At 39.7% G+C, this 26,756-nt stretch overlaps 1 protein-coding gene across 16 annotated transcripts in view; it reads right to left on the bottom strand.

The window, feature by feature from the left end:
* Positions 1-23,917, bottom strand: part of LOC112303589 (RNA-binding protein 12) — a 36,787-nt gene extending 12,870 nt beyond the window's left edge. Inside the window, exons 1-3 of one of the 16 annotated variants that reach the window (XR_008427051.2) lie at positions 23,752-23,917; positions 18,549-18,633; positions 13,517-15,471 (exon numbers count right to left, since the gene is read on the bottom strand). Coding sequence is in view for 5 of the 16 variants with exons in the window: in XM_024559171.4 (XP_024414939.1) it covers positions 12,633-15,449 (2,817 nt within the window). In the remaining 11 variants the exon portion in view is untranslated. The other 15 variants (XR_008427052.2, XM_045194479.3, XM_071221765.1 and 12 more) reach the window with 15 other exon arrangements.
* Positions 23,918-26,756: the final 2,839 nt, after the last annotated feature.

Raw genomic sequence — 26,756 nt, 5'->3', positions numbered from 1 at the left:
GTGGGCCAGTTTTTTCTTGTGCTAGGCCTCAATTTCTGATGGACCAGAGCATTCTTCTCTATTACCATTTTATTTCTATTACTGTTTCCACCACTTCCTCCACAGGCAGTCCAATTCTATTCTTTTTCAGTTCTTCTCTGAGTAGACAACCAGAATGCTGTGGGCCCACCTGCACCTCGGCAGCACATGGGGCGGGATTTCCATTCTGAGATTAGAACCACTTGTACAACCACAGTTTCGGTTTTTTTTCACAGAACTGCCTCTTTTGCTTTCTCACTGGAATGAGCAACTCTTTATAAGCAAATCTTTGAAATGTGCAGTTTATCCTTTGAGTCAAGTTCCCTTTCAACTATCTAATGCATGGGATCATTAATCTCTCCCAAACAGTTTTTCTCCTTTATAATTCTACCTCCAAGCCTAGCTGTTTGGAAGTCTTCTATAATTAAAACTCCTAGTTCATGTCACTCTTCTGTTCTCTATCTCTTGAAAAGCTACATACTTTAAACCAGACGTGCTTACTTTCACCTAGCACTGCTATAATTAATATCAAGGGACTTTCAGCCTCCTTTATAGAACTGGAGTTTTACAAAACCATAGTAAATATCACAATTAATTGAGTCAAAAAAAAGAGAAGTCTCAGAAACTTTCTCATTTATTTTTATAAGAGAGGTTTAATACTCGCCATTTCTTCTGAACCAGCATACCTTGCCTGGTTATGTGTAAGTCTCCTAACTGGTCTCCCCATTTCCACTCTATCCCTTTAGATCTCTTCTCTATGAGGAAGTCAGAAATCTTCCCTGACTCCAACCCAGCAAAACCCAGCTGAAGCCATCAAGGGAGAAGTGAACTTGTTTTGGGGTTTTTTTTGGTAAAGATTTTATTTATTTATTTTTAGAGAGATGGAAAGGGAGGAAGAAAGAAAGGGAGAGAAACATCAATGTGTGAGAGACACATTTCCTGGTTGTCCCTTGTACCACCACCCCCAACTGGGGAGGTGGGCACCTGGCCCACAACCCAGCCATGTGCCTTGACCAGGGATTGAACCAGTGACCTTTTGGTTTGCAGGCCAGCGCTCAATCCACTGAGCCACACGAGCCACGGCAAGAAGTGAACTTTCTGGGAAAACCCAACACCAAAGATTAGCTTTGTTATCTTTGTCCCCAACACCTACCTTTCCATTTGATGCTAGTTAGGAACTGCAAGTGGAAACATCTAAATACATAGCACAAACTTTTTCTGCCTTTATTTTCTACCACACGGAGTCTTATTATTGATACTTTCCACACCCCCTTGTAGGTTGCTTTCCTGTTTACCCCCATCACCATCCTTAATGCTTTCCAAGCCCTGTACCTGACAGGGCACTTTCCTCCACTATTCCTTAAGAAGCCACACACATTCTCATTTTTGTAACTTAAAATACACAAAATGTCAGAAAAAAAAAGGAACTGAGTGACCATCTAATCCAAGTCCTTCAATTAAAGGCACAGAGGGAAGATGGGATTTGGTTAAGGCCGCATATATGGTTAAATAAAATGAGGACTAGAACTCAAATAATGTGACTCCCACCTAGTCTAAAACTTTGGACTGTAGTGATACCCTTCTCTCCTGAAAGAACATTTTATAATTAGCAATCTGATGTAGTGAGCAAGAATACGGATTCCACAGTGAAGTGACAAGGCTGGCTCCAAATACTGGCCCCTCACTCCTTCCTGACCACAATGAGATACTACCACACACCTACCAGAATGATGTCTTACCTATGTAACTTGGGCAAAATACTCTCTAAGCCTCAAAATTTTCAGGTGTAAAGTGAGTGATATCATCTATTTCTGAAGATTTATATACATAGTGTATGCAAGGTGCTTAGTACAGAGCCTGGTACTATTATTACCAGTAAGTATTAACTATTACGATCCTTAAAGCCTAGCTCTCACGTGCCCTTACCACGACCTCACTGGCACTGAGCATCTCACTCTGGACTACTATACTCAATCCATGACACAATTGTATTGTCAATGTTTCCACTTCCTTGCCTGTCAATGAAATGAACTTTAGCTGCTGCTTCAGCATCTACCATGTCACACAGCACAAACCTGTGCACATAATGGAAATTCAAAACACCTCAGGGCGTGTGCTAAAGCAAGCTTGTATGGTTTGCAAGAGACAACTGTTAAATATTAAGAAATTTGTAAGTAGATGGCCTTGGTAATTTTAAACCATAGAAATTGGATAAATGATAAAAAATCAGGGCTTCTCTTCACTCAGCTAGTCTGTTTACCAGCATAACACTGTTGATAGGGAATCCCACTCTGCCAATAGGAAGTAATCTGCCCTTCATATTCTCCCGTCTTGGGAGATTCTAATTCTGCTCTTCATAAATCCAAGATTAGATCTTTTCTCCTGGATTCAATTCAGTGCCAGTCGAGGTGAAACTCATCAGTAGTTTATGCTCAGGGGTCACACTGCCCTCTTATATTCCCAAAAAACCTAACAAGATGCACCAGCTGTCAATCCCACTTCCAGGCTGTGAGGAGGAAGAGCCCCAGTGTCTGGGTGGCAGAAGCACTCCTTCAACAAACCAAAGCCACGCTCACACTCCCATTGCCTACCTTGACAGGCCAGCGCAGGTAAGATGCTGGATCAAGTCTTGAAAGCCAATCAGGAAATTCTCCATAGGTTCACAATGGGCAGAACACTACCCATGAAACACTCTTTTCCCCATAAGATTGAAAAGAAAAACTATGCCCACCACCACCATCCTTCCTTCCTTCTCTGCCTCCTCAGAGGACATGGAGAAGGTAAACTAATTTTTTTTTCAGTTGTTTCTCCCTCTATAAATCAGAGATTCCCCAAATTTAATCAGTAGCCCTCATTGGTCACAAGCTAACAGTCCTCGTAAGTCACAAGCTGAACCAAATATGCAAATCATTACTATAAAATGACACATTTATTCACACGACGGCTACTAAAATTGTATTTCTAAATGAAAAATTCAAGCAATAATTTGGTTAAAATCCATATAATACCAAAAACTCCAGGTGCCATGCAGTATTTGGCAATACTCTAAAGCTTAAAACGTGCATGTTCACACAAAAAGTGAAAAGTGGGGAAATATGACAAACTGTCACAAGGTTTCCAACCCTGTTATATTCTGTGATGCTCAAAAAGTTACAAACCACTGATCCAACTCCAATGTCCCCATAAGACACATCCAAAGTTGAACTAAAGAACCTAGCTTGAGTAGGGAATTGGATATGCGGAAGGATGCAAACCGAGGAGGAACACGTGGCCTTCAAACAAGAGGGCTGTCTGTACAAGAATGGTAGTTTCTCTCTGCCCTATGACTCAATGTGCTACACAAACCCTCCACCTGTCTGCTTCAGAATAAACATTGGAACACTAGAGCAAGGCTGGAATCCCTTCCCCAGCAGGCTCAAGACCCTTGACACAGAAGTGCAGCTAATGGCCTCCTGCATCTTTCCCCCAAGTCAGGGAGAGGCAGGGAACAGCTGAAGGAGAGGCTCTGCCTGTAGAATAACCATAGGCAGGTAGCCTTTGACGGAATGATCTCTGCTCACCCCTTGCTATCAACCAGACCTTGGGCAAATTATTTTGCTACTCTTTGCCTGGATTTCCCCATCTGTAAAGCAGGGATGATAATAATAATAATGCCAACTTTACAGGGTCATTGTGAGGATTAAATGAGCCCAACCAATGAAAAGTGCGCCATCTAACACAAGGTAGCCCAATGTGTGTTAACTGCTACACTTAGTGTTTATAAATGGATCCTTCTGCCCTGGCTAGTGTGGCTCAGTTAGTTGGAGCATCATCCCATAACTGAAAGGCTATGGGTTCAATTCCTGATCAGGGCACATATGATCCTTGGTCTGAGGGGTGTCCCTGGTCTGAGGGGAGGCAACCAATCGATGCTTCTCTCTTACATCCATGTTTCTCTCCCTTACTCTCTCTCTAAAAGCAGTAAAAAATATATATCCTCAGATCAGGATTTAAAAAGGATCCTTTTGTGGTATCATTATCTACTTTTGGTTCATGGGACACCCAGGAGGACTGTCTCTGGTCTGCCTGCTCCAGGTGACCTCACTGAGGAAATGAAGGCCCTTTCCCCTGTTCTGTCTCCTAATGACATTCTCAAACTGCACGGTAGGGCTGCTATTACACTCAGAAAAGGCAGTAAAGCAAGTTGCAAGACCCAAATTTTGAGTTCCAATGCCCTCTCTTCAGTTTAAGGTTCAAATTCAGTAGATTTCCATAAAGAAATAGAATGGCTGGGTTCATAGAATCACAGCTTAAAACTGATAGAATGAGTTTATCTAATTTAATCTCATTTTGTGGAAGACTGCAGCCAGACGAAGGAAATGACTAGTCTGTGACATACAGTAATCGATGAACCAGAACCTGATTCCCTGAGAATGTGTTCTCTACACCCACCCATTTTAACAACAGCTCACACCTTGTAATCCAGTCCAATTTGAAGTCCACCTGGCCACTAAAGAGCAATGAGGCTCATGTGGTCTCTTCCAATGTTGTGTAACAACTAGCCTTGCACATAGATGGAAAATGCTTCTGCATCCACCACACTTTCTCCCTATTTGACTGCCAGGGCAGGAATGGAGGAGTTGCTGGACTCCATAAATATAGGACTTTATCAAAGGAATAAAATTTAAAAAAACATGAATACTGCAAATATAGTAGTATTCACCTCAGGAAAATGTGATTTACACCAACAATTTCAAAGAACATCTATTGGGCAGCCAATTCTGTCCCCATCCTGCCCTGCTGGTACCCACATTCTTTCAGACTATCCTCTTTTAATGAGACCCCTGCCTCTCTGTCACTTAGAGTGTCTAAGACAACAGTACTAGACCACTTTCCTGAGCATCTCCCTCCAGGGCAAGGGGATCAACAGGAACTTGTGACTCCAGTGTGCAATGTGGCCTATGGCACAAAAGGAGCTGAGTGAATGAACAAAAGCAGATCAGAGTCCTTGGAATATAAACCTACCTACTGTTCATGCCAGCCCTTTCCACTGGAATAAATTCACTTGGGATACAAGGAAGTTCTTAACATGAGTTACTCTTCAGAATTTGTAGGTAAGGGAAGCTGAGAAATAAAAAAGGGAGGATTTTAACAATAGGGAAACTACACTGTAGACACGTTTGCCCATTTGCCATTGTGGATGGGGTGTGGGGTGGGGAAGATTCTAGTTCCGCTGCTTCTAGTGCAGGATTAGCTTTAAAAAACTCTCACCTAGTTAACCTCTAATGTGGACCATGAGAAAGGTAACTGAGAGTTCTCCAGAAACACTACAAACACAGCAGGAGGGGGACACATTAGGAGGAATGCAACAAAATTCGAATACTTAAAAAACAGCTGAAAAGAGGCAGCAGAAATAAGAGAGAAATGACAGGGAGTAACTTTTTAAATATAAATGCATGCTGTCCAAAAGAGCATCTCCTAGCCACATCTGACTATTGAGCACTTGAAATATACTTAGTTCAAACCACAATGTGGTGCTAAATACACGTTGTATTTTGAAAAGTTAGTACAAAAAAAGTACATACACTACTTCAATAATTTTGTATTATGTACTGAAGAGGTAAAATTTCAGATCTACTGAATTAACTAATATTAAAGTTAATTCCACTTTTTCCCCCCGACATTTTTAATGTGGCTACTAGAAAAATTTAACTGACATCAAGTGACTCATTTCTATTGGACAGTGCTGCCTAACAAAAAACCGCAAAGATCCTACATGGAAAATTTTGTTGCTGTTCAATACAGTAGCCACTAGCCACATGTGGCTATTTAAATATAACAGTAGCTACTGTGCCCAATAATTACCATATTAGTACATATAAGGATACTTCCATTGGAGAAAATCCTGTTGGACAGTGCTGGTCTAGACAAGGACCAAGATACTGACACTTCATACAGAAAAACTAAAAACTCTCCATCAAGTTGATCCAAAACTAGAGAGAAATGAACTTCAGGTAGTCAACTATGCATTAGATTAGACTGATGGGGAAATTCACTTAATTATGGAGTATTTATGAACGTCTTAGAGCATTTATAAAAAGTGGCATCTGGCAGCTAATCAGAAGGTTAATAAAGAGATGAAAGGTTCTGTCCCTCTGCTAGGCCAGGACACCCCTAGAGCCAACCCTTTCCTGCCTGCCTACCCCAATGACCAAGGCTGTGGGAACCTCAGGCCACACTATTATATAGGACAACTTTAGAATGTAGGAGCTTCCAGGACAAGCACCATTCTAGAGGGTGCCACTAAGTTCCCTCACACTATTAATCATGTCATTTTACCAAATTAACACATTGCCTCCCCAAGAACCTCAGTTAGACATCACACCTTCCCTCAAGTGGCAAACAACTCTCCCATTACACTTGTTTCTGTCTGACCGTTTAGCAGTTGGCCAGGAAAGCCTTTATACAGTTCCTGTGGGACGTAAGTGTATCTCACACATATACAAGTACAACTATGTATTTACTTGTGTAATTTAAGACATTCAAGTCTTTAAAAACAGGTATCTTATTTTGCTTCCTTTTCCACCACAGCGTGAAGGGCTTGGCGTACAACACTGCTCGAAAAAGTAAACAAGGGTTACAGCTATGGCTGAACTGTACATCCACATGAAATTATCTTAAAAGCTTGGAGGCAATAGATGTTTCCAATTCCAACCAGTCAATTCAACGGTCAAAAAAGCAAAGGCAATTGGCAGAATCTGCTTCAGCAGGAAAAGGTTCATCAGTTTTTCCTCTTGACCCAGACCCACAGCAGAAATCCTGTTGGTCCCATAGACCCGCACCACAGAAGGAAGTTTATGCATAAAGGACATGATCCTCTATATTGCAACCCAATGTGTAGGGGAGTGTACTTGAGGGTGGCATTAACTCACTTCCAAGTGGAAAAGGAAAATGAGAAAATCAGCAACAGCAACAGCTGGTATGACTTAAAACCCTTTACATAGCAATTTAACTTTTTCCATCTGTGAGGACTAACAGGTGAGTTGTGGTAGCCCAATGTGGTTGTTACGTTTGGTTAAGTAGCACAAATGCCTAAGTGACAAATTATTATTCACTAATCAAGAGCCGAGACTGAACTCATGCCTCCTTCACCCCTATTAGGAAGTGAGGGCTACAGAGATAGCAGGCTAGGGGCTTCAGTCCAAGTAACTCATAATCCTGGTTGCCAGCATACTATATAAGCAGGTAAAAAGGGAAAACTGGCATTAGAATGGAGTGGGAATGAAACACCTGATTTAATATAGCAGCACTCACTTCTGGGACATTATACTTATTCAACGTCTTTGACTCTGTTCTATACTGGTCATGGCTCTATTTTCCCCAAATAGTCACCTCCTCCTCCTCTCAACATGAAACAGCGAGCCTCAGTTACCATCAGGAAGAATGACTTGAAATCACTAAATTTCTCAAGTCAGAGTCCAGATGTCCGGAACAGCTCGGGTGGCAACTCTGATGCTTGGTTGTGCCATTTAACCACTTCCCCACAACTGGCGTTTGCTTAGTCTTTATGACCTGTGAACACTTTCACTGGGAGGAGGTCCCTGGGCCTCTTGACAAAATTCAAGGAATATATTTAATGAGATTTCCCAAGCACTATTTCCTACCCCCAGATTTTTAGAGTGCTGCCTTCTTTCCCTCCGGCTGGAATGCTTACAACTGGTAGGTTTTTGCTCCTTCTGGATTCTTTAGTAGTAGAGCAGTATGTAGAAAAGCAGTGCCACCTTACTTGCTTGTTGCTAGTTATGTCGATCCAGAAAAAGCCAATTCTAGGATGCTTATGAGTCCTCTGGCACAAAGTAGTTCAAGGAACCAAGAATAAATCCAAGAACAGCAAAGAATTAACATTTACCTGAGCAGGTACCAGTAACAGATGAACCTGCTTATGTTGATGAACAGGTTTTTCCCCAAAAAGTCACTAGATCATCAGAGGATACCACCAGAGAACTTTTTTCCAGAACATTTTACAATAAGTTAACTGACCAGATTTCATGTTAAAAAGATGATACTGAAGATCAATTTTTAATTTAAAAGAATAGCCTTAAGTTTTCATTCTACCATATCCCATAAAAGCTCTGCTTTTGGGAAGGAGAATGGTGGCGATGCACATAAATTGCTGTAAGATGTTGAAAAATGAACAATGAATAACACAAGTGAGTAACCTCTTCTGAGCAAGAAAAGGACTTATTAGCACACAGTTCACCCCTTTAAAATGGTAAAGGCCATTCTGGATGTCTATAGGCAGCTGATCTCACTCTGTAACTTTGCAAACGCTTAGTTGAACCTTCATGATTTTAAAACATCTCAGCAACTACCCAAAATTAAGTGTCTAGTCTAAACTCATCTAATACAAGCTAAGTGTTCAAACTCAAATACAGGCTAAAATTCTCTCATGATAAAGATACAAATTATAATAAAGGTTTTTCAAGAGCTTTGGTTAAAAGGAATAGCTCACAAATTTCTCCGCAAATCCAATCCAGATTTTTTGTTTAAAAGAACCCTGTGGAGTTCATGAAAATTTTTCACTTGCTTTTTTTCTTTTTTTCCAGTAGAAGTTGAACAAATGTGGAAGGAACAAAACCAGAGCATCAATGCCAGAAAGCACCAATATTTTTGATTCCTCTTTCCTCTTCCCCACCTCAAATACACTAATGCAAAAACCAAATAAATATACAAAAAAGAAAAACAAAGCTTTAGAGGTTATGTGCAATTGACAATGTATTCTGAAGGTTTCTTTTCCCATTTCCTAAAATAATCAGTTTTTTTTAAAAGAATTCACAGCCCCCTTTAAGACTCTTGGAAAAAGGAGCATCTGGTTTCCGGTTGAGTCCACATAATGAACTGGGCTTGTTAACAAAACACATATAATAAAACAAAAGTCTCAAAGGGTGAATACCACAGATTTGACCTAGAATCAAGTTTCCTCCCTGCTGTTCCAGGTATCCTCTTCTTTCCACACTTCTGCATTAGTGGACAAGGATAAGCAACAATTGTTACCTCCAAGATCACCAAATCCACCTTTTTTAACACCTTTGGGTGTTAAAAAAAAAACAAACCCAAAAACCTAATAGTATATAGCTCATTAGAGTACTGTTGTGCAGTTAAAGCATTAAAAGCATCAGGCTGTTTTATTTTGTGACAAGTTTATTGAACAGTATCCAAGACTTCATCTTTATAAACAAAAACCTCTACTGAATGATGCCAAGGCAGTATTTGCTGGCAAGTTTTGGCCATATTGGCAACAAGTCATGTTATTGTGTTTGGTTTCTAAAGTATGGAGCACTATAGAAGTGTCAGTAAAACAATTTAAATGTGGTAATTTTGCAAGTGGTAAATAATTTTAAAAGTGATCACTGCCAGAAATTCTTTCCAGAAGATTTGACTAGCAGCAATTTTATATTTTCTTTACTTGTTTAAGTGTTCTTGAAATTGATGAGTGGACTTATTTTTAAATGCTTGACCCGCACCTGCACACAATGACAGAATCCAATAAAAGGGACTATGAATTTGATTAAAAATTTTATGCATCCTTATTTTTATCCAAGGTATTTCCCACTCAAAACATGTTTGTTAACTTCCATACACAGCCCTAGATTTTCATCCAGTGGCTTAATTAAGACTGACACAATTATACTAAATATTACTCTGAAATTTTGAATAAAAAGTTTCCTAATGGAAATATAAAGCAATTTCAATTTCACTGCCATTACTTTGACAACTTGGAGCATAAAGCTAGGAACTACATTTCACTTAACAGTGTTGCATTAAAAAAAAGCCACCAGTAACTGTACATCCAAACTACAGTGTAAACACAAAACACTCCTCCAAATTTTGCTTATGAACGATGTTTCACTATAGTTCAGAAAAAGTTCACAGTTTTGTTTGCGTATAAAATACATTTTGTGGATTTCTCTAATTCTTTAAACTAAAACTAAAACTAAAAATAAAAACCAAAAAACAAAAACCCTCAGCCAGGGCAGTGGGGGGAATGAGAATTAAACCTAACGGAAAATATTATCTTCCATTAATATCAATCACCAAACCAGACAATAAAATTTACACATAAAATTGTAAATATGATAGTGTTTACAAATGCACACAACTTTGAGTAAAGCTTTACAAATCCTTCATACCATACAAAGCAAGTAAGAAAATGTAAATTCGTTATCACGCAAAAACCTAGTCTGTATGAGAAAAAGTGCAAAAAATAGGTATGAATAGTTTCACAGAATATATTTTAAGAGTTAAAAAACCCCCTCAAACTCAATGCCCACCCAGCGCAAGATAAACAGTATGCTTAGCAGTTAGCACTAGGTGATATGTAATAAGTCTCAGATACACAAAAATCAAGTTCCAAAGGGCAAAGCATTTAATTACATTTCACAACAAGAAAAGCACTGCTGTGAGTCAACCAAATATGAAACAGTTCTCTCCAATTTCTACACAACCACTATTTTCTTAATTTATTTAATTTGATAAACAAAATCAAGTTTTCCTTTTCAGCATTTATCTAAGATGTAGAAATAACAAAATAGTTGCAATAAAGTATACGAAATATTTAATAAGGATGTACGAACATATAACCAAAATAAATTGTGAAAAAAGATAGAAGACTTTCATCTCCACACAACCCAGTTTTCTAAAAATAAAAAGTCAACTTTCCAGTGGGGAAAATAATCTGCAGTTGAAATAAAACTTCTAAACAGTGAAGTTTCTTGTACTCTGTCCTCGGAATAAGAAATGATTACTTAACAGAAAACTTAAATTGAACATCATATACAGACATATTACTTTTTTTTTTTAGTTGAGGAGGCAATGTCTAGTGATCTGTCAAAGCAAATTTGTATTTGTGAATTTTCAAGATCCACAACACAGCCATGTTTTTTTGAAAGTCTAGCCAGTCCTTTCCCTAAACAAAAATCCCATACTGTCAATCCTCTAGGATTGTTGTGATGAAAAGGCTTTCCAAATCTTAGCACACAAATGAAACTGTTGCCACTGTTAACTCTAAATTACACAATGCTGTACTTCAGTGTTCCACTGACTTGCAACACAACAAAGGCACTTTTTCCCCCCAGAAATACTTCTTTCAAAAGGCTGATCCCTTTGTAAGTACATTGATTTGTAAGAAATGTCGGGGATGTTTCAAACCAAGACAGACGCCCATGTAAAAGACAAAATTTGTTTTCATGATATGTCACAAATTTCCTATTCCATGTTTATAATATGATATAATACCTCTTTAGAGCATTTTAACTAAGAAGAAAAGTAACCATAAGTAGAGCCTTTGTGGCAGTGAGCAGGATGTTGTAAGGCCAATGTTCTCGTGACAAGAACACTTACCAACCAGAACCCATATGGCCCCCCTGCCTTAGTGTCCTGAATGCCAAAGAAAAAAGTACGAAAGGGCAGGGAGTCTCAATTCTCTCCTCTCTGGCAGCTGCACTTATACTCTGAAGATTTTTTGTAAACAGGCTCCTGATCAAACAACTAGACCAAAAGCCTCCAAGTAACAGGATTCAGTGCATACCAATCTACAAACCAGCTTATAGATTTTTTATTCTGTAACATAGCTACCAATTTCAACTTCAGTTTTAAAAACCTAGTTATAACAATGGTCTTTCTTATAAATGGACTCTGTTTAATTATAGGCCGAAATTTCACATAAAGGGAAAGAAGGAAATTGCCAGAACATTAGTCCATCAGACAGGACTTTAAATCAGGAATTTTAAACAATGATTATTAAAGGTAGTGTCTAGTTTTTGGTGTCATCCAAACATCATGAACTTTTTAAAAACTGACTGAACTAAAAGCGGTGGTCAAACCAAAAAGGATCTGGTAGATAGAGAACTCCATTATTTTATTTTTGTGGCAAGCTCTTATTCCACACAGTTTTAAGTGTGACATTAGAAATCAAAGTTCAAGGTTATACCATAAACCAAGTGTGGAGTTTTATATTAAAAAAACAACAAAACAGTTCTACTCATTTACAAATGAGTCAATTAGGCAAACAAAGCAGCAACTTCAGAAGCAGGACTGTCTATACAGCAAGAACCCTCCAAAAGCAATAAAGGTACATACAGTGAATCTGTATACAGAGATTTTATTTAAAGAAAATGAAGACTTTAGACAAAGCTTTCACCCTATAACAAAGCAAATCTGTCCAGCTTTAAACCAAATTCCAAGAGTAGCCAAGTTCTATTGTTTATCAGCTGGCAAGAGCACCCTTCATGAGCTCTATTGATAATTCTATTTTCTTCATCCCATATATAATACAAAACAAAACCAATCTAGACTCCTTGATAAACTTTATGCTATCATTTGAATTTTACAAATTGTTTCTCTAATGGTAAGCCAAAATCATTTTTTGTTCTCTCCAGACAGTTTAACATACAGCAATGTTTATCCTGGTAGTGAGTCTTCTGTAAACAGTCAACCAATGCTCTATGTTATGGAAACCGATCTATATGCAATTGAAACAATCCACAGGCTCTATCCTGGAAATACTAGGAAAACAATCTGGATGCATTAATCACAGCACTATGAATATCTACCCTACAAAGAACTGATGTGAACAGCTATCCTAAGACAAGTTTAACTTTCCTTGAACCTATAGGTCTGTCATTTAAGTCAATGACAGCAGCTGTGGCTTCATCCCGAGATTCAAAGGCCACCATGGCTTCACCTGTGGGCATACCTTTCTCATTGTATTTTAAGCAAACTGAGCCTGGGATCACTTGATAACCATAAAAGAAATCTAAAATCTCATCAATAGACACAGTGAAGGGCATGTTCTGCACTTTAATTACTGTTGGTCCTGGTTTTCCAGAACTAGATCCAAAGCCAGGGGGACCACCAATGTGGATTGGGCCAGGCCCCGGCCCTGGCCCCGGCCCAAAGGCTGGGGGCCCACTCAAATGGCCAGGGGCATTTCCAAGACCGGGAGGGCCACTTCCAAAGCCAGGGGGGCCACCTAAGCTACCAGGGCCATTTCCAAAATTCTGAGGGCCCCCTCCAAATCCCGGCCCACTTAAATTATTTGGTCCACCTCCAAAACCTGGAACATCCAGTCCTAGACCAGGCAAACCACTATTTGCAACTGAAGGCATACCAGGCCTAACATCACCAAAGGCCCCTCCTAATCCTGGAGGAGGCAGTGGTGGCCCAAAGGCATTTGGCCCACCAAAATTACCAGGAAAATTAAACGGAGGCCCATTATTGGCCTCCTTAGATCCTACAGTCAGGAAGGCATGCTCTTCACCTCCTGCAGTAGGCATTCCCGCATTGGGCATTCCCACACTGGGCATTCCCGCACTGGGCATTCCGGCATTGGGCATTCCAGCACTGGGCATTCCAGCATTGGGCATTCCGGCATTGGGCATTCCAGCACTGGGCATTCCAGCACTGGGGATTGCAGCATTGGGCATTCCAGCATTGGGCATTCCTGGAACTGCAGGATTACCTGGTATAGGCATCTTTAACCCCTTTTTTCCTTGGGCAGGGGGATTTTTCTCAATCTCTCTCATATCTTCTAGAGTGACTATATGAACAAAAGCTTCTCGCCCATTAAGTTTTTTACGATGTAAGCGTTCAGACTTACGTGCATCATCTTCATTTTTAAACTGAACCAATGCCTGTCCTAGACCTTGCCCATTGTTATCAACAAGAACATGAACAGCATTTTCATCCACTGGGATTCCTTCTAGGAACTGAAGAACATCCATCTTGGTAATGCTGAATGGAATATTTGTTATGTGAGCACAGACTTTGGTTGAGCTGACATCCCCCTCCGGATTTAACATCATTTCTCTCTGGTCATAGCTGAAGTTCTGTAGTCTTTTTCTAATCATATCTATCTTTTCTAGCATACCTTTCTTAGTAATTGGATGAACTTGAATAAAGCGATTGCCCATGTACTGTTTATGACGACACAGAGCAGCCTTATAGTCAGCCTCATTCCTGAACTCCACAAAGCCTTCACCAGTTGCTTTCCCATTGGGTCCATAAGCGATATAAATACTATCTTCCACAATATCCAACTTTTTAAAAAAATCAATGACATGTTTGTTTTCAGCTTCAAATGGTAGACCTTTCAAGTAAACACAAAAACCGGCCTCATGTGGTGATCTTGACCTTGACCTTTTCTGCCCACTAGGTGATTTTGACCTGGGTAGTGTCTGTGGAGGGGGATGGGTTTGTCCAGAGGGTCCTATACTTTGCTTAAAAGTGATATGGCCTCCTGCAGCCACCCACTGTCTCTCTGTCGCAGGACTAACTTCCACATAGCGTTGTATCATCAGCATTCTGTTTCGCTTCAAGGCTTCAAATGTATCTTGAGGGGAGAGAAACTTAACCAATCCATTCCCATTATTTCGACCTACATGATCTTTCAACAAATGCACTGCATCAACACGGAGCCCATGGAAAAAATCTCTGACATCATTTTCCATTGCAGAAAAGGGCATTCCGTGCACACTGACATACAGATCATCAGGGTTGATGGGAAGTGGTTTCACACTGCTTTGAGAATTCACCTGGATAGGGTTAACAGGATTCAGTGGACCCAGAAACACGGGGTTCAAGTTATTGTTCAGATTCATAGGTGCTCCAGAACCATTCATTCCAGCAGGTAGAGGTGCCACAGGTGGTGGGTTCAAGGGTGGCATGCCCGACATGGGTGGCAGTGGGGTCATGGGCGGCACTGAAGGGACTGGGGGGATTGGTGGCACAGGAGGCACGGGAGGCAACGTAGGTACTGGAGGAGGAACTGGTATAGGGGGAATAGACGGCATTGGTGGCAAAGATGGCATTGCTGGGATTGGAGGAATTGGTGGTGGTGGGACCGTGTTCATTGGAGAGGCTGTGCTTGAAATGGTCGAGCTAAACGTTGGGCTCCCAAACGAAGTTCCCATATTTGGAGGAGCCGTTCCTATACTGGCTGTGGAAAATGTCTGTATGTTTTTGTTGCTTTCATGAACAGCAGTGGTGGCAGTAACTACACTGGGTGAAGGGTTATTAAAGTTGGGTACTGTTGTAGGCAAGTTAACCCTGCCACTCATTCCTGAGCTAGGTGGTGGTCCTGATCTACTAGCATTTGCTGGTGGTATATCTAAGTTGGCAGTTTCAAAACGTCTACGACTCAGTTCAATCATATTCTGCATTTCCGTTTTACTACTCAACAATAGTGTTACTTTTGACCCTTTAATTGTACCACCTGTGCGCATCATACCAAGCCTTGCATCTTCATCAGTGGCAAAAACGATGAAAGCCTCACCCAGTTCACCCCCTACAATATGCACGCCCCCATCAGGAATGGTCAATCCAGAGAAGAAGTGGCGAATGTCCATGGTCCCCGCCACAATTGGGAGACCTTGCAAACGGATGACCACAGCCATGCTGCGCTGAAACCACACACACCTGCAGATGAGAAAAGGCAACGGCCAGGTCAGACTCCTGTTTAACACACCAAGTTTTTAGCTACAAGAATGACCAGCTACCACATTAGGCCCTCAAATGGTCCCTCAAACTATCACAAACAACGTCGGTTTTTAAAATTGGATATTCTAAAAACTGAGAATCATATGCCATTTACAATGTAAAACCTTGACAATTTCAACTTCAAAAAGGAATTAATTTTGGAAACAATTAGAAGTTCAACCCGAGACTCAAAAGTTTCAGGAAAAAACCACCACAGGTCAGTAAATCACCAATTACATCATTCAGACCACGATTCAGTAAGATTTAAGATTTAAAAGAAATGCGTAAGTCAAATCAGGAAACGAAGTTTAACAATCTATACAGGAAAAACATGCAAAGGATGCATTAAAGTTAGTATTTAAAACCGGCTTAGTATCTTCCTGATAAACCTGACTACTTCACAGAATTATTGGTGTCATTTTATATGGCTCAATCTAAAATCCAACAGAACAGAAAACTAATTAATCACAAATAATACTTAACATAAAAGTAGATTCAAATCTCAAATGAAAACTAACTCCATATTTCACCCTAAAATTCTTAAATCTGCCTTACCGCTTTATTTATTAAAGAAAACAGCACATAAAATTATTTATTACAGCCCTGGCTGGGTAGCTCAGTTGGTTAGATACACCAAACTGACACACCAAAGTTGCGGGTTTGATCCTCAGTCAGGGCACATACAAGAATCAACCAATGAATGCATAAATGAGTGAGACAACAAATCAATGTTTTTCTCTCTCTCAAATCAATTAAAAAAAATGTTTTTAAGTTATTTTACAGCCCTGGCCGGTATGGCTTAGTGGACTGAGTGCCAGCCTGTGAACCAAAAGGTTGCCAGTTCAATTCCCAGTCAGGGCACATGCTTGGATTGTAGGCCAGGTCCCCAGTTGGGGGCATGGGAGAGGCAACCAATCATTGTATCTCTCACACATGGATGTTTCTCTCCCTCTCTTTCTCCCTCCATTCCCCTCTCTCTAAAACTAAATTAATTAAAAAAATTATTTTATAAACAAGGCTAATACCTGCTAAGAATCCAAAAGAAATACTAAATAAGGTAGCCAAAATCTTAGTTTCCATTTTAATCACTTCAAAAAGTAGAATTTGGTTATAGTGCCATTCACCATGGCTGTTTTAATTAAAATTCAGGTCTGATGACTCATTCTCAAACTCTCCATTAAAAAAAGCCTTGTTTTTCCCATAGGGAAGGTCTGATAATAAAAAAGAGGTATTTTTTGGTTTTGCTTGTTTTAGAACTAGGGTATGAACTTTATAATAACAGTGATTGCTACAGTTTCTGTCCCAACATAACTCCTGTGGAGTTTCTGGGCACACACTGATCTCCTTAGTGTCCATTTTGACCTAATAAAAAGAAAAGTTTCTCCTAAGATTTAAGTAAAATTTTAGTATTTCAGTTCTTACAGCATCTGAAAGTAAATGCCAATGCCAGGCCTTTGTAAAGCGATACAAAATAAATTCCTGGCACTAGAAAAAATATTAATTTGAACTTTAAGTGGCCAACAACATAAAGTATTGCCCAAGCCATCTTAAAAATCAACTTTAAAATAAAAACCTGTTAAACTGGCTCTGTGACCTTATGGGAATTATAAAGTATTTAAACTTTGGTTTTATCTTCTCAAATGAGAACATTAGAAGAGCAAAGTTTCCTGTTGCAAGCTCTAACTCTACAAATCTTTGAAAGCCGTTTTTCAATGTTAAATATTATACAAATATTAATTCAATGCAAAAAACCTGTAATTATAGCTCAGTATTATGACTGCTGTACAGAAAAGATATACTGTTTGGCTCTGACAGTTTTCTCACACACACGCGCGCGCCACCTTCAAATTTAATCCTGAAAAATGGAGACTGGCAAACAGAAAATGCTCTTTATGAGACCATTATAAAACACCAGAAACTGGGCAGAGGGAAGAAGTTTTTATAACTGGTCTGCAAGAGTCAACAAGAAATATACTAAAAACAGTAATACCAACAGACTTTTTCCTCCTTATGTTACTATTTAGCACTCTATCAGGAAGTTCATTAAGAAGCTCTCATTCCTTACTGACTCTAATCATTAAATCAAACTCTCATTCCTTACTGACTCTAGAATATTGGCTATATGCAAGCAAAACTGAGACGGCATTCCTGTTCAATTAAAAAAAAATTGCTTAATCATTTCATCACTATATTCGGGGGAAACATCATGGGTATTCTTGGTACCCACAACAAATTGAAAGATTAGTCTGCACTGAGATAATAAAAATGGGGACTTGATATGGTCCCAAGAACACAAAAACTGAACACAGGTCTAAAGTGACATACACAGTAAGTTTTCAAACTATTTGCTGCTAAAAGAAGGAATTTAGTGAAAGTCTATAGAAGGTACACATGAAAATATCACATTCAAAATCTGCCCAGATTACCAGTTAGAAAAGATCTGAGGATTAAACCAAAACAGCACAAGATTTATTCATAAAGCCATCTGAAAAGGAAAAGTTTTTAGGTTCTAAAAAAATATGAAGATCTGCTATTCTGCTACTAAGTACCTGTTCGAATCATTTCAACCTGTTTGGAGCCTACCTTAGTTACTTAATAAGAGGATTAGATTCTCCAATCACTGAGGTTCCATTGAAGTCAAAATTTGTGTTCTAAAACATATGAGCCATTATCTATACCTGTACTCCTAAGGAATATTAAAAACCATGCCAATAACAAGCACCTGTATTTGTAATTAGTCTAAAGGCTACTGAGGAAAGAAACAGCTACTTACTGCCTAGTAATCAAGAATTCAGGAGAAATGCATCCATATAAAACTGACCCCCAAAGGAAGCAACGACCGTTCCTCCGTCATGGTACCCAATCCATCCCACCCCCATCCCTCAGATGAGCTTGTTTAAAAAAAAAAAACAAACCACCCACAATTTTGTTACTATACATACTTTCGTGTTACTTAATAAGCTAGCTATCTCATTTTATTCAGTATAAAAACAAACCCTCTATTCAAAATCTCTTACCTGATAAAACAAGAGATGTATTTTCTTAACAAGAAGTAGAGGCCAAGTCAATCCTGTGGGCAACCAATTAAAACCAACTTTTAGACTGCAATAGAGAATAAACGGAGGCAAAAATCAATGCAGGAAACACAAAACACGCACAGGCCACACTGAACTGTACATTACCAAGGCGAGTCTGAAACCAGAGTACTTCATTAGAGTACATATAAAAAAAAAAAATGAAGAAGAAAAAGATATGTACCAAAATCCTACGCATGCTTATTACTCAGTATTGCTTTCAGATTTGAGTATCTCTCAAAACATTACATATTTACATACATCAAGAATGTGTCACAAATTAGTCCAAGAATGAATAAATAAAAACTAACACAGTCATAAAACTCTCAGCTTCTCAGCTGGTAATTGCTTTTATGACTTAATTAACCAGTACTGAAAATTCTGGAACACACGTCAAACTATGACCTATTTTCTCAGGTTCCCAACAATTTTTGATGAAAAAACACAATAACAAGTTTGTACAATACCAGTTCCTGGACAAATTAATCAATTCAAGGGTACTCATGGAAACTATTGCAATTACTCTTTCAATATATTTTTTCCTTTGCACCAAAATAGCATCAAACACCGAAAAACATAAATGAAGAGACAGATCTGGCTAAAAAAACTAATTCCTAGTTAAAACCACTGGAGTTCAAAACATTGTGGGAAAGTGCTTCTTCTTCTAACACCGTGACAGTCCCAAGAAACTTATTTTTTTTAATTCCCTAAAAACAACTGCCATATTAACAGTACCTCCCAAAGTAAAAACAGATCACCATTCACTGGAATTTTTCCCAAACTGGCGAAGTTAAACAATTCGCAAGCAATATAAATGACCAAGTGATTAGACAACTATACTCGAAAGGTCATTTTTTCATTCAGAGAAACAAAGTAGAAGAAAATTGTTACTTTTAGACATGAAAATTATCAACAGAATACTATTAGAATGAGGCTCATTTTTAACTACTATCTTTCAAGATCAAGAACCATCAGTGAGCTTAATATCATCACAAAAAGTAAAACATTAAAACAAATTTTAGTGTCACTCCAAAGTTATCTAAAGGGCAAGCTACACATCTTCTTAAACAATTACTCAAATTATCCAACAGAGAGATAGTTTTGCCACAAAAAAAAAGCTATGCAAATATCTCATAAGGATGCTTTCAAAAACCCAGAGCATTGTATTAATCTTTTTATGCTGTACAAACTGTTCCTGATGAAGTCTAAAAAGTTTTCAAATTCATCATTTAAATGGGTCACAAGGGGAAATGTGAAACAGTAAAAAAGCTTGCTTTAAGTAAAGGCTATGAGCTAATAAAGAACCAGGGTAATTTTCTAGATAAGCACTTGTGATAAACAGATGATCCTCTACTTGAGATTCCAATTCAAAAGATCTGTTGTGTGGCCAGGACAAGTGCCCTACAGGTAAGAGAAACAAGTTCCTTAACCTCTTCTCTTCCGAACCCAAGAAAGCACCTTATGTCCATCTGGAAAGGAACTATCTATTCCCAGAAGTTTTGACAGGGTTGCCAGAAATAACTGTAACAAGGAGGAAACATCTCATTCCACAAGGAAAAGTTGAGAGGCCCAGCTGAACTTATCAAATGCCTAGTTCAAGGTTTATGTGTTCAATTTATAGCACAAAATCAATCTAAAAGATACAATGAAAATGAATAATAAGAGTCAATCTAGATATAAATTTGTGAATTTCTATTTAGCACAGAGGAAGGTCCATCTCACCCCATACCAAAGAAAAGTACATAGAAAGTTCAAGGTAGAACCAGAACTTTACTACTCTTGCTGCTACACCTCCACCTTCAAATAGGTAAGGTATATAAACTGAAAACTACTTTTGTTTTCAACACCTCACTTGAAGAAGAACACAAAAATTTAATAAAGGTACCACTGTTTTCCAGGAAACCTACTTGTTCCTGTGTTCTAAATGTCAGCTAGTAACTAAATGCAGGATACCAAAATGAAAAATCTACTCCAATCATCTTAAACTTTGGTGAATTTTAGGATAAAACTGAAACATTTCTATGTAAATACATGTTTTACCTATGCACAGAGCATAAGGGTAGGTAAAGGAGAAACTGGGCCTGATCTGCCATTAAGTCCACTGATACACATTTCAGAAGACCTAAAGAAGCTTACTTTAGTAAATTTTGCACTTTATGTGAGGAATTAGTCCTAACACAGTGGTCTTGCTTCAGCTTTACAAATACTACGTGCATGCATGTGCAAATTACAAATATCTGCTATAAAAACTATTGACAGGACAGATTTTCTTATTTACTGGCCATTCCAATTACTTGGAACTTCAGAATAAAATGTCTAAAAATCATCTTTTATCAGGAAGCCAAGGCACAAACCAGAACTTAACCATTTCCACTCTTCATCTGGTAATAAACATCCAACGGTGAATTTTAACTTTGTTCAGTAATCAGTCTTTAATCAGCAAGAATCAGGATACAGCAGAGTTAAGTTCTTCAGATTTAAAAGAAACAAAAACCAGTACTCTTCAAATGTTCACCTTAGAAGGGCATAACACTATAAACAACATAATCAAATTATGGTAGGCATTACAAAAACACAAACACACAGGTTTATCCACTTGATTTTGTTCCCATTCCCAAATGGACCACATTTCGGATTCTGGGATCATTCTTAATGAAACAATTCTGACATTCAGGGAGATGTACCCTTTGATAACACATTACTCAACTTTCCCAGTCAGTACTCAAAGGCAGCAAATCAAAAGACATTTCTAAATAAGATATTTAACTCCTCCTGCCAAAAAGACTATATTATTTTTCAATCCCCCCAAATGCCAACAAAAATGTTCATTATCTTACTTGATTTAAACTTCAAAGTAACAATATTATTTCTAACCTAGCAGACCACATTCACCCTCACTATTGGTCTTAAGACTTAAAACCTGGCTATAAATTTAATGAACTAAACTCTGAAAACCAAAAGGTGTATTGGTGGTGGTAGTAAAAACTGATAAAACTATAAATTAGGTTATTTTTCTGCTTACCTAAAACATTTAACAATATGCATTTATTCCATGAACATTTATTAAGTACTTGTGGGCCAGGCAAGAGATACAGAATTGTACAACAGTCCTTGCATTCCGGGATTGGATATCTAGAAACATCTTTTGTGCAACCATTACTGACACTCAGAAGTTCTTCCTATAACAGCTGCAAAAAATATTCATCTCAACTCAATGATAGAATAAAAACAGTATGAAATTGTCACTGGATTTCAGCACCTAGAACATACTGGCCCACAAAATCAAGTTTCACATCTAAAAATTGTACCAACAGCCCCCGAATTCTCAATATGCAACAATCAAAAAACATTTAGCATGTCAAAGAAAGTGAAAAAGCCTGAAGTATACTGGTATTAGCACATAACAGTATGTCCCAAGTAACTACCACAATAGTTTCTAAAACTTCACATTTTTCACCTAACAGATATGAACATAGCAAAAACGGAAGTTATACATTACAATTCATAAACAAAATAAAATATTTGACCAAGCATGTAAGGCGATATAAAAATGCATTGTTTTGTTAAAAAAATTTCCAGCAATACTAAGCATATCCTCAGCTTTTATATAAACACGCTAAACATTTCATTTTCTTCAAAATAACCATAAAATTATTTTAACCACCTGTATAACAGTTCTTCCCAACTTTTTAATATTCTTGGAAAATACACGAACACACTTTCCACAAATCCAAAAATCCTCCATTCTATCAAAGCTACCAAATTTCAAAACAAGTACAACCAATCTTGTATTAGATTTCTATAATTAAAAAACCGAAACGAAACAAGATAGACCTGTTTGTCCAAACTTTATAATTTTTCTCAACTGTAAATGCTCTACAATGCATTAACGATATAAACTGGGTAACAAGGTCCAAAGCAATTCACGTTGCTAATATTGCATCTTACAAAACGACACCATTTTCAACCAGTCAAGCAAGTGCTAATACTCCCGTCAAGTCTCGCCAACAAACCTTCAATTGCAATCACATTTTTTTTTCACTTATACTACATGACATCACCCTAATCTTAAATAATATCGAACGGTTCCTGCCAACTACCCCAATTTACATCAGGTGATCTCTGGGAATCCAGGAGCCAGAGGAGGATTTTAGGGTCTAGAAATCTCTCCTGACGAGCCTGCAACTCTCAATACACAAATCCCAGAATACGGTGTAGCGCTGAATAACCCTCAACCAAATCACTCAGGTTTTTCACTATAAAGCGCACACTGGTGGCACACATAGAGCCCAAACACTTACCGTCCCGCAACTAAGCCTCTCTGCACTAGAGTCCACCCCGTCACTAACCTGTGGATCCTAAAAGCTCCTCCCACCCATTTCACATGGCTGTAAACTAGCACGTCCAGCCTTCACTAGAGAAACTCAAATTCACTCTCCGTCAAAAGCACCCCCAGACCACATCACATTGGACCTCCTCCTCCTCCAGCGCTGGAGGCTGTTCCCCAAGGGGTACCCGCGAGGGTTAAGTCCTGCCCCAGCGTTGGGACTTGGAATCATTTCAACTACAACCCCCTCCACCTTCAGGCCGCGAATTCGGCCAGTTAAGACTTCCTCCCTAGACTTACAGGACTGTACCGACTACAGCTTCCTCCCCACAGGTGTGTCCTAGTTATACTGTGGGAAGCCACAGGGCCTCCTTTCCACTTCGGGTGGAGGGAGTGTCCTCACTGCGATCTCCTCACTTTGAAGCAGAGATGGAGTTATAATCTCTGCCCCCTCTGGAGTCATAGAAAATCTTGCTCACTCGGAATACAGGTGTGATTTCACTGCAGTCCCCGTTAGTTCGCAGGCCGCTGGGCCACCCAGCTCTGGCCTCCTCCCTCTCAGACCACGGGGGCGTCCTCGCTACAGCCTCGTCCCCACTTCGGTATGCAGGCTCATCCTCTCTTGCGTCCTTCTTGCACACTCTCAGGCCTCAGAGGCGCAAGTGGCGCCCCAGGGCCCCCCGCAGCCGAGCCCGACCCTTTTGTGTGAGGCGCTCGCTGCCGCGGGCTCGGAGGCCTCCGAAGGCCCCGCCCCGGGCCACCAAGGGGCGGCTCGAGCCCCGCACAGCCCCGCCCGTTCCGGGGCTGCGGGAGTCTTACCGGGGAGTGCTGCGCGGCACCCGAACCCAGACCCGAGTTACCCCCCGCGCGAGTGCCTCCGCCCCGCGGCCGACAGCCCCTGCGCGAACGGCTTTCCGGAGCCTACAGCAGCCCAGCCACCACCACCTTTGCCGCTTCACAAAATGGCCGCCAGCCCGCTCCGCAGGTCCGCGTTCCAGAAGGGGCGGGAGAGGTGGTGACGTCACGGACGAGACGGCGCAAGCGCAGTGAGGGTCTCGGGCAATCTCCCGGAACTTACCGGCGTTTGTGGGAGGAAGAGCTTTGAGTCAGTTTGTGCGAGTTTTGCGCTGTAGCCCGTGTTTAAGAGAAGGACGCTAGTGGTGGGATGGGTACAGTATCTGGATCGGCCCCTCACTGCAGGACTCTGTGCAAATTGCTTCGCTTCTTTAAGCCTTTGCGAAAGAAGGGAAATATATTGTACCTACCTTGCACGGTTATTTTGAGAATTAAAAGAACCATAAAGTGGTGTCAAGTTTTATTGATTCCCTGACAGAAGAACCAAAACCTGATTTTTTCCATTTAAAAATTTCAATCAGGACCCGGACCTGTGTGGCTCAGGTGATTGGGCGTGTTCCTGCAGAGCCAAGGGTCACTGATTGGATTCCTGGTCAGGGCACATGCCTGGGTTGCGGTTCCGTAAGGTTGGGGCGCGTGCCAGAGGTAACTAATCCATGTTTTTCACATCATGTTTCCCTCTCTTCCTCCCTTTCCCTCTTTCTAAAAATAAAATCTCTTTAAGAAATTTCAATCAGGGGAGCCTTATCCACCAGTCTTCATTAACCCATCTATCTACAGATGCACTTCAATTTATTTTACTATAGAAAAAATTATTCTGATGCTGCTTTGGCCCAGGCCTCCCAGACTCCACTGGCCCTGTGTCTGCCCTATATCTTCATGAATGTCATGGTAATTGAACTAATGTTCCAAGACAGAAAGTGAGGAGTCAACTAAAAAATTCAGGAACCAGGCTCAAGGTTGTGGGTTCCATCCCAGGTGAGGGCACATACAAGAATGGACCAATGAATGCACAAATGAGTGGAATAGCAAAAGGATGTCTCTCTCGCTCTCTTCTCTCAAATAAATAAATAAATATTTTTTTAAAAAATCAGGGGCCCTGCCCTGGCTGGTGTGGCTCAGTGGTTTGAGCACCAGGGCACTCTCCTTCAAACCAAAAGATTGCTGATTCAATTCCCAGTCAGGGCACATGCCTGGGATTTGGGCCAGGTCCCCAGTTAGGGGCATGCAAGAGGCAACTGATGGATGTATCTCTCACACACTGATGTTTCTCTCCCTTTCTCCCTCCTTTCCCCTCTTTTTAAAAGTAAATAAATAAAGTCTTTTAAAGAAGTTTTTTAAAAATCAGGGGCCCTGACCAGTATAGCTCAATTGTTTGGGCATTGTCCAGTAAAGCAAACGGTCCCACTTGGACTCACCATCAAGGCACATGCCTGGGTTGAGCTTTGGTCCTGATTGGGGCGGTACGAGAAGCAACCAATTGATGCTTCTCTCTCACATCACAGTTTCTCTCCCTCTTTTTCTCCCTTCCTTACTCTCTCTCTACAAATTAATGAATGAATGAAATAAAAAATATCAGGGACCAAATTCCCACAACTCTAACAAGCTTTGGGGAAGATTTGTTTGGCAGATTTTCCTGGTGCTAGCCCAGTGTGCCAAAACCAGCAAATTAAAAAACCAGGCCACACATTTTGTTTTTTAATCCTCAGCCAAGGACATGTTTTCTATTGATTTTAGAAAAAGGAAGCGAAGGGGGCGGAGAGAGAAATTGGTGTGAGAGAGTAACATCAATTGGTTGCCACCTGTACACACTCCGACCAGGAACAGAACCCAAACTCTAGGTATATGCCCTGAGAATCAAACCCACAACATTTTGGTGTATGGGAGGATGCCCCAACCAACTGAGCCACTCGGCCAGGGTGGGGGCCACACTTTTAAATCAAATCTATATTTTATTAAATATACTCTTTGTAGGTATAATACAGTACATTTTTTAAAAACCTACTAAATGCAATGTAGTATCTTAGTTGGATCCTGGAACAGAGAAAGAACATTAGTGGGAAAACCTTTGAAATCTGAATAAAATCTGAGGTTTAGTTAATATTAATGTACAGATGTAAATCTCTTAGTTTTAACAAATGTACCAAAGATGTTCAGTGAGAGGAAGTTGAGTGATGGATACGTAACTGTACTATCTTTGCAACCTTTTGCTAAATCTAAAATTATTTAAAATACACGCCTGGCAGGGTAGTTCAGTTGGTTATAGTGTCATCCACTATACCAAAGTTGCAGGTTTGATCCCAGGTCAAATCACACACAAGAAGCAACCAATGACTGCATAAATAAGTGGAAGAACAAATTGATGTTCCTCTTTCTCTCATCAATAAATTAAAAAAATAAATAGATAGCCCTGACTGGTGTGGCTCAATGGATTGAGTATCATCAGCCTGCGAACTGAAAGGTTGCTGGTTTGATTCCCTTTCAGGGCACATGCCTGGGTTGCAAGCCAGGTCCCCAGCCGGGGGTGTGCGAGAGGCAACCACACATTGATGTTTCTCCCTCTTTCTTTCTCCTTCCCTTACCCTCTGTCTAAAAATAAATCAATAAAATCTTTAAAAAACAACAAAAATAGAAAGTAAAAATAAATAAAATCTTTTAAAATAAATACATAAATTCTTCAAAATTTAAATTTTATTTTAAAAACTTCTATAATCTCATCTTTCTCCTATCCATCTGCATTCACCATACTTTAGCTTAGTGGCTTTCAAACTTTTGACCACCACTCACATAAGAAATACATTTCCAACTTAGTACATGCATGCAAATATATAACTATAAAATATTTAAAATATGTGTGATGTAGTCGAATTTATTTTACTCTCACTTGTGTGTGTGCTGGTAACTACCCACCTGTGGTTTCAGACCCCCGAATGGAAAAACTCTACACTGGCTGCACTGGCCTTCTACTG

Source organism: Desmodus rotundus, chromosome 6 (genome assembly GCF_022682495.2).
Source record: "Desmodus rotundus isolate HL8 chromosome 6, HLdesRot8A.1, whole genome shotgun sequence".
NCBI classification, from domain to species: Eukaryota; Metazoa; Chordata; class Mammalia; order Chiroptera; family Phyllostomidae; genus Desmodus; species Desmodus rotundus.
Note: the sequence above shows the minus strand (reverse complement) of the source record. Positions and strands in the feature narration are given on the sequence as shown.